Genomic DNA, 17,789 nt, shown 5'->3' with positions numbered 1-17,789 from the left:
TGTATTTATGTGTATATTTTGCCATTGAGCACTATCTATGGTATCATTTTTTTATCCCAATGTTTTACACTGGGATTTATTTATTGGAGGAATTTGCGCTGCTAATAGTTATTTGCTATATATTTTGTTTGATTAGCGTAGTTATATTCCCCATCGTCTTCATCTAACCTTACCTTGTAATGATGAGCTCACATGTTGGGGCTGCAGTTTCAAGTAACAGGGCCGATTAATTTCCCCATGTTTATGCATTAACCCACCTATCCTGTCCCTATTCGGTACATAGAAAGGCAATTTCTTGTTCCAGGTCACAATCCATGCCTCATTATTTCCTCTGTGTTACTAATGTGGGAGTGCTAATGTGATGAAAGACTACATGATGAGCTCGTTGTTAATTTCTAGGCTTACTTTTTTCTGATCGAATTCATTAGCAGAAAAGCACTAGACTGAGGGATCCAGAAACTGGTGGATATTTCGTTTCTTCACAGGAAGTGTCAGTTCTTAAATTACAGACAGCGGTCATGTATTAACCTGTGTAACTTTTGCAGGGCAGCTTGGCCTGTTTAAAGTAATTTAAACAATCATTTTGTAAAACAACCCATTCAGTTTAAAATGGAAATTAAAAAAGGCAAAACCTTTTTTTATAGATTTAAAAAACACATTATAAAAATGGATTTTTGTAAAATCTTACCGTAAAATCCTTTTCTCTTAAGCTCATTGACAGACGTAGTCCTCCTTGATTAATATCAACTCGGGTTATACTGCCCTCTACAGGAGTAGGACTAGACAGGAAAGAAAACGTTCTGGCCAGACCCTAGGGGCAGTCCCAGAGGGTATATCCTCTCACTTCCTGATACAGCAAATCAGTTATGTCACAAAGCAGTGTTTAGAGAATTTAACCCAACCCAACTCAAAAACAGAGGGGCGGGTACTACGTCTGTCAATGAGCTTAAGAGAAAAGGATTTTACGGTAAGATTTTACAAAAATCCATTTTTCTCTGTCGCTCATTGACAGACGTAGTCCTCCTTGATTAATATCAACTCGGGACGTCCCAAAGCAGTGCCACAAATGAGGGGTGGGAAAATGGAAATCAAAATCCAATCTAGAAGGCCCAACCGGTGCCAACTAGAAGTTGTAAAGGCTCATCAATCACACGATGAGACTCAACTGAAATTCCAACTGAAAAAACCCTCGAGGTACACCACCGGTCTCCTCAAATTGCGGCCTGCAAAACCTTGCGGCCAAATGAGGCATCCGCCGATGCCATCACATCAACATTATAAAATTTTGTAAAGGTATGAACCGACGACCAGGTAGCCGCCTTGCACACCTGGACCACTGACGCCTGATGGCGGTAGGCCCAGGAAGTACTGAGCGCTCGAGTGGAGTGCGCCTTAACAGGGAACGGAGGATTCCGACCCTTAATAGAATAAGCCTGTACCACCGTCTGTCTAATCCATTTGGAGATAGTCGCGGCAGATGCAGGCAACCCCTTTCTGGGGCCATCCGTGATCACAAAAAGTGAATCCGTCTTACGGAACGATTCCGTAGTCTTCAGGTATACCCTGATTGCCCGAACCACATCCAAGGAATGCAACACATATTCCTGAGGATGATTGGGCTTAGGACACAAGGAAGGTAGCACAATATCTTCATTCAGATGAAAATCTGAAACCACCTTAGGAAGAAAGGATGGCTTCGGATGAAGAACTACCTTATCCCTATGAACCAATAGATATGGCGAATGGCATGATAATGCAGCCAGTTCTGACACCCTGCGTGCAGAAGTGATAGCCACCAAGAAGGCCACCTTCTGGGATAATGTAAGCAAGGGAATCTCCCTGATATTTTCAAAGGGAGGTTTCTGAAGAACCGACAAACACCAAATTAAGATCCCAGGGCGGTAAGGGCGCGCGCACTGGCGGAGCCGAGTGCCGCACCCCCTGGACACCAAGGAATGAGTAGCCCAAGGCTTCTGAAAGAAGATTGCTAATGCTGAAACCTGACCCTTGATAGTGCTCAAGAATAGTTTCTGCTCAACCCCCTTTTGCAGAAAAGCCAAGATTCGGGTCACCGAATAGGTACGTGGGGGAAATTCCAAAGATTCACACCACGCGATATAAGTCTTCCATGTGCGATAATAGACTTTGCTGGAAGTCGCTTTCCTTGCTTTAATTCGAGTAGGAATAACTGAAGCTGACAACCCTCTGTCCTTCAGTACCTGGGTCTCAATAGCCAGGCCATTAAAACCAGCGACTGTAAAGCACGATGGAAGATCGGTCCTTGAGACCGCAGATCCTTCCTGAGAGGAAGTCTCCAAGGAGCGTCCGCGACTAGCCTGTCCAAGTTGGCGTACCCGGCTTGACGAGGCCAGCTCGGAATTTCCAGGATAACTGGAGTTTCCTCCACCTGTATCCTGCGGAGAAATCTCAGCAGCAATTTGAGAGGGGGGAAGACATATAGTAGCTGATACTGCCTTTACAGTCCGTTCAGCGCGTCTGCTGCGTCCGCTAGAGGATCGCGGGTGCGAGCCCTGTTGAGCCAACCTACCAACAGATCCATATCCGGGGTGCCCCAATGAAGGGACAGCTGGTGAAATACCTCTGGATGAATCTGACGGCTGAAATAATCTGCCTGTCCACCCCCGTGATAAATATTGCGGACTGTTCCCCCAATAAGAATGTTGGCCACTTCTATGGCCGCCAGGGCACTCTTGGTGCCCCTTGGTGATCGACCTAAGTCATGACCGTGGCATAGTCCGATTGGATCCAAACCGGGCTGCCCTGGAGCTGCTCGGTCCAGTAAATCAGACAAAGTCTGATCGCTCTCAGTTCCAACACATTTATCGGTAACCTGGAATTTATCAGAAGAAATGACTTCCCCTGGCTGAGCATCGGAGACCGAAGCCACCAGACGAGAGCCTCCCTGGTCCGCTCACTCAATCGGATCCGATTGTCCAGGGAATCGGGATTCCGATTCCATATGAGAAGAATCTCCTCTTTGGAGAATTCGGGTATGAGACTGGGCAAACGGTATTGCCTCTAAGGAGGCGACCATCAATCCCAGCCAGTTGACGGACAGTAATATCCGAATCATGACTGAATCTTCTGGAGTTTCTCCGCATGGAAAAACACTCTTGCCAAGGATGTATTCAAAATTAGGCCCAGATAGTTCAGTCTCCTGGTGGGAACCAGGGATGATCTTTGGGAAAAGCAACGAAAACGCTGATGTCCTGCGAAGATGGGGATATAAGGATAGGCATCCTAAATGTCTATGGACGCCAGGAAATCCCCCTGATGCAGGGAGGCCACCACTGTATGGATGGACTCCATCTCTTCCAAGACCAGAATTGGACGCACCTAGCCCTTTTTCCTGGGCATTGTGAACAAGTTCGACTAGAACTCCTCCAAGGAATGGGAACTACCACTGCTTGTTGTATCAAGCTGTCCCCCACAAAGCTTTTAAGCGACCCGGGGATGTCGACTATTGGAAGGGAAGAATCGCACCGGTGGAAGTGATCAAAACTCGATCTTGTATCCCGACCATATGACCTTGCGAACCCCCTTATCCGGGATTCTGGAAAGCCCTGGATCCGGAAACTGGTGAAGACATCCCCCCACCCTAGAGATGGGTGGGGCCCATTCTGTCAATCCAACGGGATAACAGTGGCTTTATTTAGTCTGGAAATCGGTGAGTCCACTATTGGTGGTACCGTCCATCTTTGTAATGAGGGATTCCTCAAAATGATAGCGCCCAGCCATGCATTTGGAAATAGCAGGGCTCATTTACGGACGACCCTATTTGGGCAAGGGAAACACTTTACCATTTTGGTAGGCTTGTTAGTACTAAAAAAGGAATATGAGTCTCAGCTACCTCTGCCGGTGTAACCTCAAGATTTAAGGTTTCCCGGACAGACACAACTAGTGCTTCCACCAACGCTTCTTGTGCTATGGCGGAGGCAGAAGCGTCCTCCTTACTGTCTGAGGAGACCGTACCTGAGACAACAACCCCAGAAAAGGGACTGCAATGACCAGCTCAGAATCCGTATCGGAGGTATCAGATGACATAGGGGTAGGCGGGGGTCGCTCTTCTTGACCCCCGTCCCTGACAGGCTACCTCCACCCGGGATACCAAAGACTCCAAAACTGCTGATAATGCATCATCACAAGTGGGGTACTGGAGGGTCCTGCGGCCACCCTGAGGGGATCAGGAAGTCTTTGGCTTGCTTTCCCTGGGCCAAGGAGGCGGCTCCGCCCCTTTACACGCCTTCCGGCGCCTCCCAATTACTCCACGAGGTGTTTGGTCACCTCAAACATGGCCGCCCCCATGCTGGAGACACGAGGCTATGCCAATATGGCGGCCTCGTGCGATCTGCAGGAAAATGGCGGCGGCCTGTGTAGGATAGGGGCGGCTTGCAAGTTAACAGCGGCCTGTGGGATGTGTGCATTCGGCCTGTGCGGCCTGCGGAAGTGCCTCGGCCTGCGGGAGGTGTCCTCGGCCTGCGGGAGGCTGTGCGGCCTGTTGAAGTGAACGGCTTTCTGGAGGGATGGCAATCTGTGGCTGCAGTAACTCAGGCATAGGCATCGGCCTGTGTACACACTAGACAGGTAGGATACCTCTATACCTCAATAGTAATGCCTTTTAGTAGTCTGCCACTGACTTCAGTCACCCTTACAGTCATATAGTGACTTTAGATAGTCAGCTCCCAAACCAAGACTCCTGGTTTCTATTCACAAAAATCACACTCAAATTGGGGGATCTGTGACCTGTTATAGGATAGAGGGGAGACCCAGAAACTGAGTGTCCGACCATCCCAGAGAAGGGCCCGCGTCCACCAACAAACCCGACAGGGGGAGAGGGGGAACATTCTACTCACCATACCGGAACCAGGCGGGCGCCAACTCCTGACAGAACCCCTCTCCACCGGGGTGGGGGGGCTGTCGACCAATACGGACGCCGTGACTCTGTTGGTCATTGGCGTCCAGGCGAGACGTTTAACTCGCAGGGTCAGTCCCCGTCCAGTGGGACTATGTCGCGGCCGACCCAGCGCGGAGCTATGGCCTGCACGCGCTCGTAGGCTGAACTGGGGTGACCACTGGATCTCAACATCCAGCCCGTCGCCCAGTTTCAGCGTACTTGCTTGAAGATCTCACAGGAACACTGGAGAAAAAAAGCTGTCTAAAAAAGTATTTCTAAAAAAATCCTGCCAGGACCGAAGATCCTAGCAAGGAATCTAGGTCCTTACTCCTAACTAGACAGAAAAAAAAACTGATTTGCTGTATCAGGAAGTGAGAGGATATACCCTCTGGGACTGCCCCTAGGGTGTGGCCAGAACGTTTTCTTTCCTGTCTAGTCCTACTCCTGTAGAGGGCAGTATAACCCGAGTTGATATTAATCAAGGAGGACTACGTCTATCAATGAGCGACAGAGAAAATACCTTTTTTTTTATAAGTGATCACATTCCCTCTGTTTTAAGCTGCATAAGAGCTGGGGGAGGAAAAGCAGCACCACTCTGAGCTTCCCAGGGTATGGTTGTGCAGCAGGGGCCTGTTAGGCCAAGTCTAATTTTTGAAGGAGAGTACCAGAGTTCCCAGCATAGCTAGAGAACTGATCAGGTTGTGCTCTCCTGCCTAGTGTGGTCAGTTTTTAATTGGAAAGCAAAGAAACTGACAGGAACACCAGGGATTTCACACAAAGGAAGCAATACAAAGAGAATAGGATACTTTCTCATATAAGTACATGGTACAGCAGACACATATCAGGAGTATTAAGTGATGGGGGTAACAAACACTTTAAAGGAAAGAAAACAAGCTCCACTTTAACCACTTATCTACCAGGACAATTTTTAAATTTTGTGCATTTTTTTGTCAGAAATTACTTGAAATCCCCAAAGAATTATATATTTTCTGAAAGCAGAGATCCTGTAGAGTAAAATAGTGTTGGTTGAAATTTTTTATAATGCACAATATTTGTACATCTATTTATGAAACACATAGTTTCAGGGAGAATACACTAAAATGCAAGTGCTTTTAGTAAAATATAAAAGATGGGCATGAGCTGGTTAAAGCCATAAAGTGATATTTAAGCCTTGTTTTTTTTTTGTAATAAATCATGTTATACTTACCTGCTCTGTGCATTGGTTTTGCAAAGAGCAGCCCGAATCTTCCTCTTCTTGGGTCCCACGCCGGCGCTCCTGGCTCCCCCCTCCTGTTGGGCGCCTCACAGCATGCTTTCTCAGGGGGGACTCAAGCAGGCGCGCACTCAACCCGCAGCTGTGTGTCCATTAACACATGGAGCTGTGGCTTGGCCCCATCCCCTCCATCTCCTGAATGGTTCACTAACTGTGATTGACAGCAGCAGGAGCCAATGGCAAGGCTCTCATGGACATTGCTGGATTGAGGGGACCCAGGCAAGTGTTGGGGGGGTTCCGCTGCACACAGAAGGTTTTTTTTACCTTCTTTCACAGAATGCATGAAAGTGAAAAACCTTGTGCCTTTACAACCAAAAATTCTCCATAGGCACTTTATCTGCGTTATCTGTTTAGAGTTGACTGTACCAGTCATTGCTCACACTCAAGGCGATACCTCGAATGTGTGGTTCAATTTATCTCTACATACACGTGCATGCCCTATGCTGCGAGTTTGCACTGGGGTGTGTACAGAAGTGCTTTTAATTTGTATTACTAGTTTATTATGATTTCTTTATTTAACTTTATTGCTATCACATACATCGGAGTCTCATGCTTCAAGGCTAAACATCCAGTGTGCACAAGGCCTAAAAAACATTATTAGGAACTAATAAACAGAAAAAAGAAAAGTTACAAAGAGACATCAAACAGTCTGGAAAATGTGGATTATGTTTTAAAGCCTAAAGGCTAGTCTTATAGGGGTTGATAAAAGAACTTTGTTACTTTCTCAGATAAATCTGTACCTGTTCACTAAATCTTGAAGTTTTTGCATAGGCTCTGGCTCCCCATCTCTTCCACAGGTAAGTATTTCCCGTCCATCATACACTCGAATGATTCGGTCTGCTGTATTTATCAAGAAACAGCTACACAAAAAAGATAAACAATTATTACTGAACTTATTAGTAGAGAAACTTCAGCAAAACTGTGAACTTTCAAACGTCACTGTTAAATCTTAAACAGTACAAGCAGCCACAGGTGTTCACCCGGCCAACGGAAAAAGCAGGGCACAGAGGAAAATATGACTTCTCACCCTGATATCCTCTCTGCTTCCATTTTTTCCCAAACAGTTCTGCTGATGAGCAAATAGTAGAGTGGAAAAAGTTGCTTAATCCTTTAGTAAAATATTTAATACAAAATGCAAAACCCTTGTTTTTTCAGCTACAGAGAAATATATAAAAACACAGATTCTCAAACTATGAAGAAATTACAGAGCAAAAAACTTGATTTATGTAATATAGCAAATATTAACTGAATATAGGCAGTATGCGATACCAAGATATCAATAATGCACACAGATGGTACATTTTGTACATCAGTAAATTTTTTACCAGGTTTTCATAGGTTTTAAGAGAATGTCGAGCTTCATATTGAGTAGAGTGATTTGATGGCAACTGCTTTAAAAACAGCACAATTCACGCTATGAATACATTCTGTCTTCTTTAAAGTCTAGAATAATAAGACTAAAATTCTGTCAATTGGCAGCAGCCACACATGGATTGGAAATTATATGGTCCCTGCTGAACCATTCTAAATTCGATCCATCCAGCATGAATTTATGCCTGGGTGATACAATTAAGTCCTAAAAAGTTGACATGTTCTATATATGCATTTTAAAGTTTCTAGTTTAACTATGTCTCTGGTGTACATTTTATGCCGACGCAAAAGATCCAGACTATCCCAGCCACACACAGTATTAGGATGGCAGCTTTGGGCTTATGTCAATGGGCAAAGGCAGTTTGCTTTCAGGTTCATTCTGCTTGTAATTGAGATCAGTTTGAGATGCTCCAAGATCATCAGCTGCTCTTAGGAACCATTAATTTGACTGTATGTCTGATATACATGCTCAGTACTAATACATGTCAAAATATAAGTGCAATCATAGTACCTCAACATTGTGACTGGGTGTATTAAATGATTAAGTTTTACTACAGAAACAACACGCAACACTTTTTCTAGCATAGTGGTTCTCAAAGATAATTTATATTAAAACGCATAGAAAATCTCAATAAAATATAAAAAAAATTTAGACATACAGTCGTGGCCAAAAATATTGGCACCCGTGTATTTCAGTTGGATAATGCACAACTTCACCCACAAAATTGTTACAATTACAAATGTTTAGGCATTCTCATGTTTATACCTTTTGTTTGTATTGGTATGATACAAAAAAGTGGAGAAACAGGGAGCGGAGCCTGGCCGCTTGATACAGGAGCTCCAGCGGGGATGAGCAACAACATAGTAGCGCCACTCTTCTGGATCCATCGGACCAAACTGAAAAGCCCCAGAATAACACTGAGATGTCTGTGAGCTTGTCCGCCTGCCGTGTCTAGGGTCATACACAGCTGCGGCGGCTCACAGCGGCATGGCAGCCTCAGCAGAGAGAGAGAAGAGAGTGAGATGGAGACCGCCCCCTCCTCACAGTACCAGCCTCGGAGAGCCTCTGGCATATAGCACCAGTGGCGTCAAAAGGTGGGTGCGGTCTGCACTGGGTGACACCGGCCTGGGATGTCTCCCCAGCTGCCTCCAGCCTTCACTTCTCACTGTATGTACGGACGGAGTACACTGAAGTCGCCCCTCCTCCTTAAGCTGTGATGTATTTTACTTCCTGTACACAGAGGAGGAGGAGGGGGGAGGAGGCACACCAGGCTGCTGAATGGCATTCTCTGTCAGGATACCGTGTTTCCCCGAAAATAAGCCTGGGTCTTATATTAATTTTGGCACCAAAAGACACAGTAGGGCTTATTTTTGGGGTAGGTCTTATAATGTTCTGTCCTGTCCCTCTCTTCCCTCCCTGTGTGCCAAGAATCCAGTGTGAGCCTAGTTTACCGTAGTGTATATAAAATCCTAGGATGCACTTTATTAGTGTTTTATATATGTCCAGTGTGTGTTTTTATAATACAATAGTGTAAAATACCTTCATTACATCACTGCTGTGTCTTCCACTCTCTCCTGTCTCTCATACCGTCTCTCATACTGTCTCTCATCCTCTCCTGTCAGAGGGGGATCTCAGCCCCTGCCCTCTGCAGTTTACACAGAAGCGCAGGGTAGATTAGATTACAATAGTGTGAAATACCTTCTACATCGCCGCTCCGTGCTCAGCTGATCTGCCGCCCTCTTCTCCCCCGCTGACAGCTGGGGGTCACGGAAGGGCCGATGTATCAAAGGTATTTCCCACAATTCTAATCGAATAACGGCGCTTCTGTGTAAACTGCAGAGGGGAGGGGCTGAGATACCCCTCTGACAGCTACCGGTATGAGAGGAGAAAGACAGAATCAGCTGAGAGCGGAGCAGCGATGCAGGGAAGGTATTTCACAGTATTATATTACAAAAACACACATTGGACATTATTTAAAACACTAATAAAGTGCATCCTAGGATTTTTCTTACACTAAACTAGGGCTTATTTTCAGGGTAGGGCTTATATTGCAGCCCTCCCCAAAAATAACACTAGGTCTTACTTTCAGGGTAGGTCTTACTTTCGGGGAAACACGGTAGAAGAAGCTAGGACAAGGTAAATTGCAGGTAACCCTTGCACTGCTGGCACATTATCATTGGAAGGGATCGTTCATGTTCTTTTTAACTTCAAGAAAATTGAACTTCAACAGTATTTTATGTTTTAGGAGAGTGCTGCTGTAATATGCCATGTACTATGTCTCGAGTCTCTTGTATACTACAGAAGCATGCTCCCAGTCTCCAACAACCTCTGTACTATAATGTATGTGAAAAAGTGCGCTGATAAATGTATGTGAGCTGCAACCAAAGATCCAATAGGAATAAATAGTGATGAAAAAAGTCTGGTGCGCTAAATTGTTACCATCATGAACAAGTGTTATGTGATACCAAAACTTGACCTTATTAAACAATTGTGATGATGATTACAAAAAATAAAATACAGAGTGAATAAATATTCCTTGAAAGAATATTACTTAAAAACAAAATTATGCAATTGTCACACAGAATAAAAAGTCCAAATGTGAAAAGTGCAATAAATCCCAAAATAAAGTCCAATTAAAATCCACAGGTGCTGAATGTTCGAACGTGAAATAGTGGTGAACTGGTATTCAGAAGTGACGACAATCGTGATACAAAATGGGATGTGAAGGTTTCCCACCACCTCACAGATTTGCTTCTTACCAGAATATGGTTGGTAAAGGGCAGATAGCAGAAAAATCGGTCCAAAGGGGAACCTCTGTGATGAAACCAAGAGGGAGTGCTGTGCTGAGACCCACACCTATATATAAAAGGGCTGCTTACCAGATCCCAATTATTTCAGGCTATTGGTTATTATGCAGACTCTCTGGAGGTCATATGTAAAAGAGGGACTCCTGGCGCTCCTGGCATATAGCTCAATCCGAGGTCCTTTTACTTCTTGATGTAGGATCAGTGGGAGGAGCCACTTCGCCTGGTGGGGAAGTCGGTATTTGAATCACCTGGAAATGTCAAATACCAGCGGTAGACGGAGATCTGATACATAGGAGACAATGAGAAGTGTAGGTAGTTGGAAGTTGACCGTCATATCTTAATCATGTCCATGTGCAGAGAGGTAAGTGGCATTTGGACCGATTTTTCTGCTATCTGCCCTTTACCAACCCAATTCTGGTAAGAAGCAAATCTGTGAGGTGGTGGAAAACCTTCACATCCTATTTGTATCACGATTGTCGTCACTTTTCACATTTGGACTTTTTATTCTGTGTGACAATTGCATAATTTTGGTTTAAGTAATATTCTTTCAAGGAATATTTATTCACTCTGTATTTTATTTTTTGTAATTATCACAATTGTTTAATAAGGTCAAATTTTGGTATCACATAACACTTGTTTATGATGGTAACAATTTAGCGCACCAGACTTTTTTCAACCCCTGCACTATGTCCAAAGTCTCTGACCATCTCCTGTACTAGGTCTGCAGTGTCTGACCATCTCCTGTACTAGGTCTGCAGTGTCTGACCATCTCCTGTACTAGGTCTGCAGTGTCTGACCATCTCCTGTACTATGTCTGCAGTCTCTGACCATCTCCTGTACTATGTCTGCAGTCTCTGACCATCTCCTGTACTATGTCTGCAGTCTCTGACCATCTCCTGTACTATGTCTGCAGTCTCTGACCATCTCCTATATAATGTCTGCAGTTTCTAAAAGTCTCTTGTATCATGTCCGCAGTCTCTGACCATCTCTTGTATCATGTCTGCAGTCTCTGACCATCTCTTGTATCATGTCTGCAGTCTCTGACCATCTCTTGTATCATGTCTGTAGTCTCTGACCATCTCTTGTATCATGTCTGTAGTCTCTGACCATCTCCTTTATCATGTCTGTAGTCTCTGACCATCTCCTTTATCATGTCTGTAGTCTCTGACCATCTCTTGTATGTGGGAGGAATTTTGCCCTTTCCTTACCCCTACACCGAGTTACACACCCCTGTCTCCTGCACCCTTTTTGTTTTGTACTCCTGATTTTTTTTTATACATTACACACTCCTGGGCCCTGCGTTCTGTGCATTATGTACTCCTGGACCATGCTCTCTGTGTGTATCATGTACTCCTAAACCTGGCACTGGCTACAGCCCTCTGTGCATTACATTCATCTAAATCTTGAACCCATTGCATTACGCACCCTGGACCCCTGCAGCCTGCACTATGTATCCTAAACCCGTCACTGGCTGCAGCACTCCCCAACCCCTGTGCTCTGCTTTACACACTCACGCACTATATACACAATACTGTACATTATATACTTCTCACCAAAGTCTTCATTGTCTCAACAGTTGCTGGTTGCTATGCAGTCCCTGACTATTTTATTGAAATTATTCTTTAAGGTAGGCTCAGACAAAACAATCAAAGCCTATTTTATAAGTACAAGGAAGCCTGGGTTTTGTTTAAACATATCCCTTAAGCTCCTCCCACAATTTACTGCGACCTAGCATGCCGCAGATCTTTTCACTCCTCCAGTGTCCCTCATTCTGAAGTTCAAAAGTTGGGAGGTATGATTAAGCGGTGACAGCAGGCTCTTTTCCTCGCTCAGTCCACCAGAGAACAGGTAGCGAGCTGCGGGCTGTCAGTTTATCTTCCCCCCCTCTTTTCTCCTGTCAGCAGTGCAGGAGAAGAGAGAGCGGCTCTCATCTGATTGCCGCCCAGCTTACTGCCCAGTCTTTTTCCCTTCCCATTGGCCAATGCGAAGGGCCAATCAGAAGAGACTAGGGGGGCATCATGGGACATGTAGTCCCGGAAGATTGGCGGCCAGATTTGTAGTCCACAGGGAGCAGACCACAGCCCCCAGCATGCACTCTGCTGGGGGAGAGATTGAGGACTGGGAACCTGGGAAAAAGCTGAGGGAGTGAGTGCTACACCATAAAGAGAGGACTGTGCTGGGGGGGGGGGGGGGGGGGAAGTCAGAGAGAGCCACACTGCCCAGCACCACCAGAGAGAGGGCCATGCTGCTGCCCAGCACCACCAGAGAGAGAAAGACTCATTGCCAGAGTACAGACGGGCTACACTACTGACCAAAGTCAGCCTGGTCAACCCAGAGGGAGCGAACGTCTAACCAGAGAGATCACTGCTGCATTTTTGCTGGGTCTGGCAGGATGGCCTGTCAGCCATTATCCGTTACTGCTCCCAGGAACTGAGCCATTAGGAAGTGCCTAACCTGCCATCCTCTAGGCCTTATTGACCGTCGCAACCTGCTACAAAAAACTCCCAATGCTGAGCTGCTGCCCGGCACGAATATGGGGGGATGACACCATGTTTTACGGCACCAGGTGACACCAACCCTAGTGACGCCACTGTACAGCATGCTGCTGTCCCTGCTCAAGCCATGACTTCGGAGGACAAAGGCAGACAAACGAGACCAGCAATCTCCCCTGCTGCTTCTCCACTGTCCAAGGGCCCAGTGAGTAGGAAACAAATGGCTAATGAGGAAGACATTGGAATACATTTATCACAAATAGATCAACAATCCTTCGCCTCAATCCCTGCCACAGACCTGCCTGCCTCAGAATCCACAATTAAAGAGCTGTAACTATCTCTAAAAAGTGACCTAAAAGCAGAGCTAGGTAAGAATCTAGTTAATTTACAATTGCACATTGAACACTTGGAGGAAAAAGTTGAAACAGTAGAGAAAAATGGGAGAACATGCAGAGGCCTATAACAACCTGGCAGATGGGTTCAAAGAGCACCACACTGACATCATGTGGCTAAAATCAAAAACTGCCGAATTTGAAGATAGGTCTCGCCGCAACAACCTTAAGTTCTAGGGTATTTCAGAATCTGTCACAAACCCAGAACTGATCCTATATCTACAGCAACTTCTCAAAGTGCTACTACTTATGGAAAACCCTAATGATTTTATTATCGATAGGGCCCGTAGACTGCCAAAACATGCTAATCTGCCCGACCCTATCCCTAGAGATGTGATTGCAAGCATTCATTTCTTTCACATCAAAGACAGGGCCTTCGCAGCAGCTAGAAAGATGGGGAAACTCCCAGAGCCCTTCCCCCAAGTTCCAAATATTTGCTGACCTCTCAGCAGCTACTATGCAAAACCGCAAGCAGTTCTCTCATGTCACTACTCAGTTACAAGATCGCAAGATCACCTATCAGTGGGGTTTTCCCACCAAGCTGACCGTAACCAAGGGCACACTTACATCCTAAAATCTCCAGAGGATGCCAAAAAGCTTCCAACCCAATAGGGAATATCACCCAGAGACAACAATAAACCATCGCGCTCTAATCCACCTCAGCGCGTAATCAGGGGGATGGTCCACAGTGGGGAACACCTGAAGCTGACTAAGTGAGCTTCCATACTAGTTAACTCAGGTGCCGCCAACCACTTCAACGGTCACTGGGGTGCACACATACTCTACCATAGATCCCTTAACACTGGGTTTCCTATCGTATCCGTACCCCTACACCTGCAGGTGTTGCAATAGGTTATACATTTGTTTTTCTGCTTTTTTGTTTCTCCCTTTGCAGTTTCTATTTGATTTCAGTTTCTGTTCGACCAATATACAGTTAACTGTTGTGCTATGTTCTACCATTACTTCTGCCTCTATATTCGGGAATACTCCTTCGGTACTCCCAATATAAAATGCAATCAATTATACAATATAATATCTGATACCATTCAAGTCTTCTTGCTTTATGACTGAATGTTTATTGCATCATTGTTACATAGTTACATATAGTTACATAGTAGTTGAGGTTGAAAGACTATAGTCCATCCAGTTCAACCTGTGTAAATGTGTGTGGACGCAATTATCTCACATACCCCTGAATGTTATGATCCTTGAGATGTACGTCCAAGAGTCTTTTAAAAATAGCCATACTCCCCGCAGTTACTACCACTTGTGGTAGAGAATTCCACAATCTTTTAGCCCTTATTGTAAAAAACCTAAGGTTAAATCTCTTCTCCTCTAATTGCATCGTATGGCCACGTGTCCTCATGCATTCGTTGCGCCTGAACAGTTTTTTTTCAATGCTGAGATCACCGTTGAGGTACTTGTATATCGCTATCATGTCCCCTCTCAGGTGTCTCCTTTCTAGAGAGAATAAATCAAGCGCTTGTAAGCACTCTTCATAATTAAGATCCTCCAATCCCCTAATCAGTTTGGTTGCTCTCCTCTGGACACATCCCTTCTGAGGACTGGCGTCCAGAACTGGACAGAATACTTCAGATGTGGTCGGACCAGTGATTTATAAAGTGGTAGGATTATAGATTTATCTCTGGAATACATCCCCTTCCTTATGCAAGCTAATATTCTGTCGGCTTTGGCAGCTACAGCTTGACATTGCATGCTATCACCAAGTCTATCACCAAGTCTATCTTCCACTAAGACTCTCAGATCTTTCTCCATTTTTGATTCCCCCAGGGGTTTCTCCCCCCAAAGTGTATTGGGCATTTATGTTTTTAGTCCCCAAGTGCAATACCTTACACTTCTCAACATTAAACCTCATGTGCCATGTAGTTGCCCACTCTGTTATTTTGTTCAGGTCATTCTGTAAGATTTCTGCCTCACTATGTGAAGTTATGTGTAATTTTGTGTCATCTGTAAAAAGGGATATTGAGCTACTGATCCCGTCCTCAATGCTATTTATGAATAAATTGAACAAAATTGGTCCCAGGACTGAGCCTTGGGGGACCCCACTTACCACCCCAGACCAGTCTGAGTACGCATTATTAATTACCACCCTTTGGACACGCCCCTTTAGCCAGTTTTGTATCCAAGAGCAAACCTTATTTATGGTCGATAGCTGCAGACCCTATTTTATAAAATTAAGCGTTTGCAGGAAACTGTTTAAAACGCCTTAGCAAAATCCAGGTACACCACATCCACAGGTCTCCCCCTATCTAGCTCACAGCTCACCTCCTCGTAGAATGTTAACAGATTGGTTTGACAAGAACACCCTTTTGTAAACCCGTGCTGATTACTACTGATGATTTTATTCACTTTAGCAAACTCTTGGATATAGTCCCTTATCCCCTCCAGAAGTTTACATACTATTGACGTCAGGCTGACCGGCCTATAATTTCCCAGGATATGCCTCTGCCCTTTTTTGAATATTGGTATCACGTTAGCTTTCCTCCAGCCACCTGGTACATTTCCTGTCAAAATACTATCTGCAAAGATCAGGAACAGTGGTCTAGATATAACCTTACTGAGCTCTTTGAGTACTCTCGGATGTACGCCATCCGGGCCTGGTGATTTACTTGTGTTAATTTTCTCCAGCCTTTCCCTGACTTCACCCTCTGTTAGCCATAGCAGCATGTCCTGTGAAGTACTGCTAACCATACAGTCATGGTCAGTGTACCCGTCCTTTTCCTGTGTAAAGACTGAGGAGAAGAAAGCAATAAGCATGGTTGCCTTTTCAGTGTCCTCTGTAACCATCCTTCCATCATCGTTAATTATGTGTTTAACATGCTCTGACCTCATTTTTTTTCTGTTGATATATTTAAAGAATTTTTTAGGGTTCTTTTTACTTTCCTCTGCTATTTGTCTCTCGAAGTTGATTTTAGACATTTTGATTTCGTATTTACATTTCTTAATAGATTCCTTGTATTGCTGGAAAGCCGATAATGTGCCCTCCGATTTATATTTCTCGAAGGCCTTTTTTTTTTCCACTAATACGTTTTTTTACATTACGGTTAAGCCAGCCAGGTTTGCCTTTGGCTCTTCTAAATTTATTTCCCATAGGAATTCACTGTGCGATGCTATTGTTTAATATGTTCCTAAAGCATTGCCATTTTTCCTTTGTGGTCAGTGTTCCTAGGGTTTGGTCCCAGTTTATTTTCTCTATCATTGAGCACAGTTTGTGGAAGTTTGCTGTTCTGATGTTTAGGGTTCTTAGGTTCCCCTCTTGCCTTGTTATATTGTTATTTACGCTAAATGTGATCATCCTATGATCGCTAGAACCCAAGTTTCCCCAAATTGTCTTGATTAATTGTACAGCGCCACTCCAAGCATCTTTCCCACCACTTAAGTCACCGATGTGGAGGGAAGCCCTGACGCAGAAAGTGACATAAACGCAGAACCCTTCTGCATATATGGTGGGATTGCCCAATAGCACTCACATTCTGGCAATAGGTCTTCTCTTTCTTGTCTTTGGTTTCCACAATTAACATAGAATGCAACCCTGTGACAGCTTTACTCCTTACACCATGAATCTTGGGACCCTACTCAAACCCCTTTTCTTGTGCATGGCTTCATAGCAGCCAGAAAGACGATCACATCGGTATGGAAGCAAAACCCTCCCTCTGATCGTTCACTCTTAACCTGACTACTGAACACTCATACCCAATTTGAGCTGTTGTTCGCCATCAAAAATGGCAAACATAGCTCCTTCTGGAAAAAATGGCACCGGTGGTTGAACTACAAAGACTGCACAGCAAGAGTTTAGTTTCCATGAGTTTGGACCTTGAATCCCGTAGAGAGTTTTTAGTTACAGAATTTGCATCTTATTCTTACGATACACAAAGAAGCTTGCACATATATTGGTAGATATTTATTACTGCCTTATTATTGTTACATTTGTATTTTTGTAATCTATGTTTGCAATGACTTCGGTGCAATTGTCTGTACTATCTACATATCGCAATGTTTAATTAAAAAAAAAAAAAAAACTCAAAGATAAAAAAAATAAAATAAAAGTGGAGAAACAAAAACCAAGTCCAACACATTCCATGCAAACCCCAAAAATGGACTGCACAAAATTATTGGAACCTTCTCAAATTTGTAAGAAACAATTGCATTCCAAGTTTGTGATGCTCCTGTAATTTGTAATTAAACTCACCTGTATCAACAGGTGCTGACAATATAGAAATCACACTGGCACCCAGTGTGGAAAATTTACTCAACCTTTTCTGTTTTTGTGTGCCACAAGGAGCAAGGAGAAGAGAAAGAACAGCAAAGAATTGTCTGAGGATTTGAGAGCAAAAATTGTTGAAAAGCATTGACAATCTCAAGATTACAAGTCCATCTTAATGTTCCTGTGTCCATAGTGCGCATCATTGTGAAGAAGTTTAAAGCCCGTGGTACTGTAGCTTATCTCCTTGGACATGGACGAAAGAGAGAAATGGATTGAAGAGTTTACCAAAACGTACCCGAGGAAGCCTGAATCA

General features: G+C 44.4%; 1 protein-coding gene across 2 annotated transcripts in view; it reads right to left on the bottom strand.

Moving 5' to 3' along the window:
• RBBP5 (RB binding protein 5, histone lysine methyltransferase complex subunit) overlaps window positions 1-17,789 on the bottom strand; it is a 142,862-nt gene that overhangs the window by 91,759 nt on the left and 33,314 nt on the right. For both annotated transcript variants that reach the window (XM_082247170.1, XM_082247171.1), the window contains exon 7: window positions 6,929-7,048. In XM_082247170.1, the coding sequence (XP_082103296.1) occupies window positions 6,929-7,048 (120 nt within the window). The remainder of the gene's footprint in view (window positions 1-6,928; window positions 7,049-17,789) is intronic.

Source organism: Pelophylax lessonae, assembly GCF_965119305.1.
Source record: "Pelophylax lessonae genome assembly, chromosome: 2".
NCBI lineage: Eukaryota > Metazoa > Chordata > Amphibia > Anura > Ranidae > Pelophylax > Pelophylax lessonae.
Note: the sequence above shows the minus strand (reverse complement) of the source record. Positions and strands in the feature narration are given on the sequence as shown.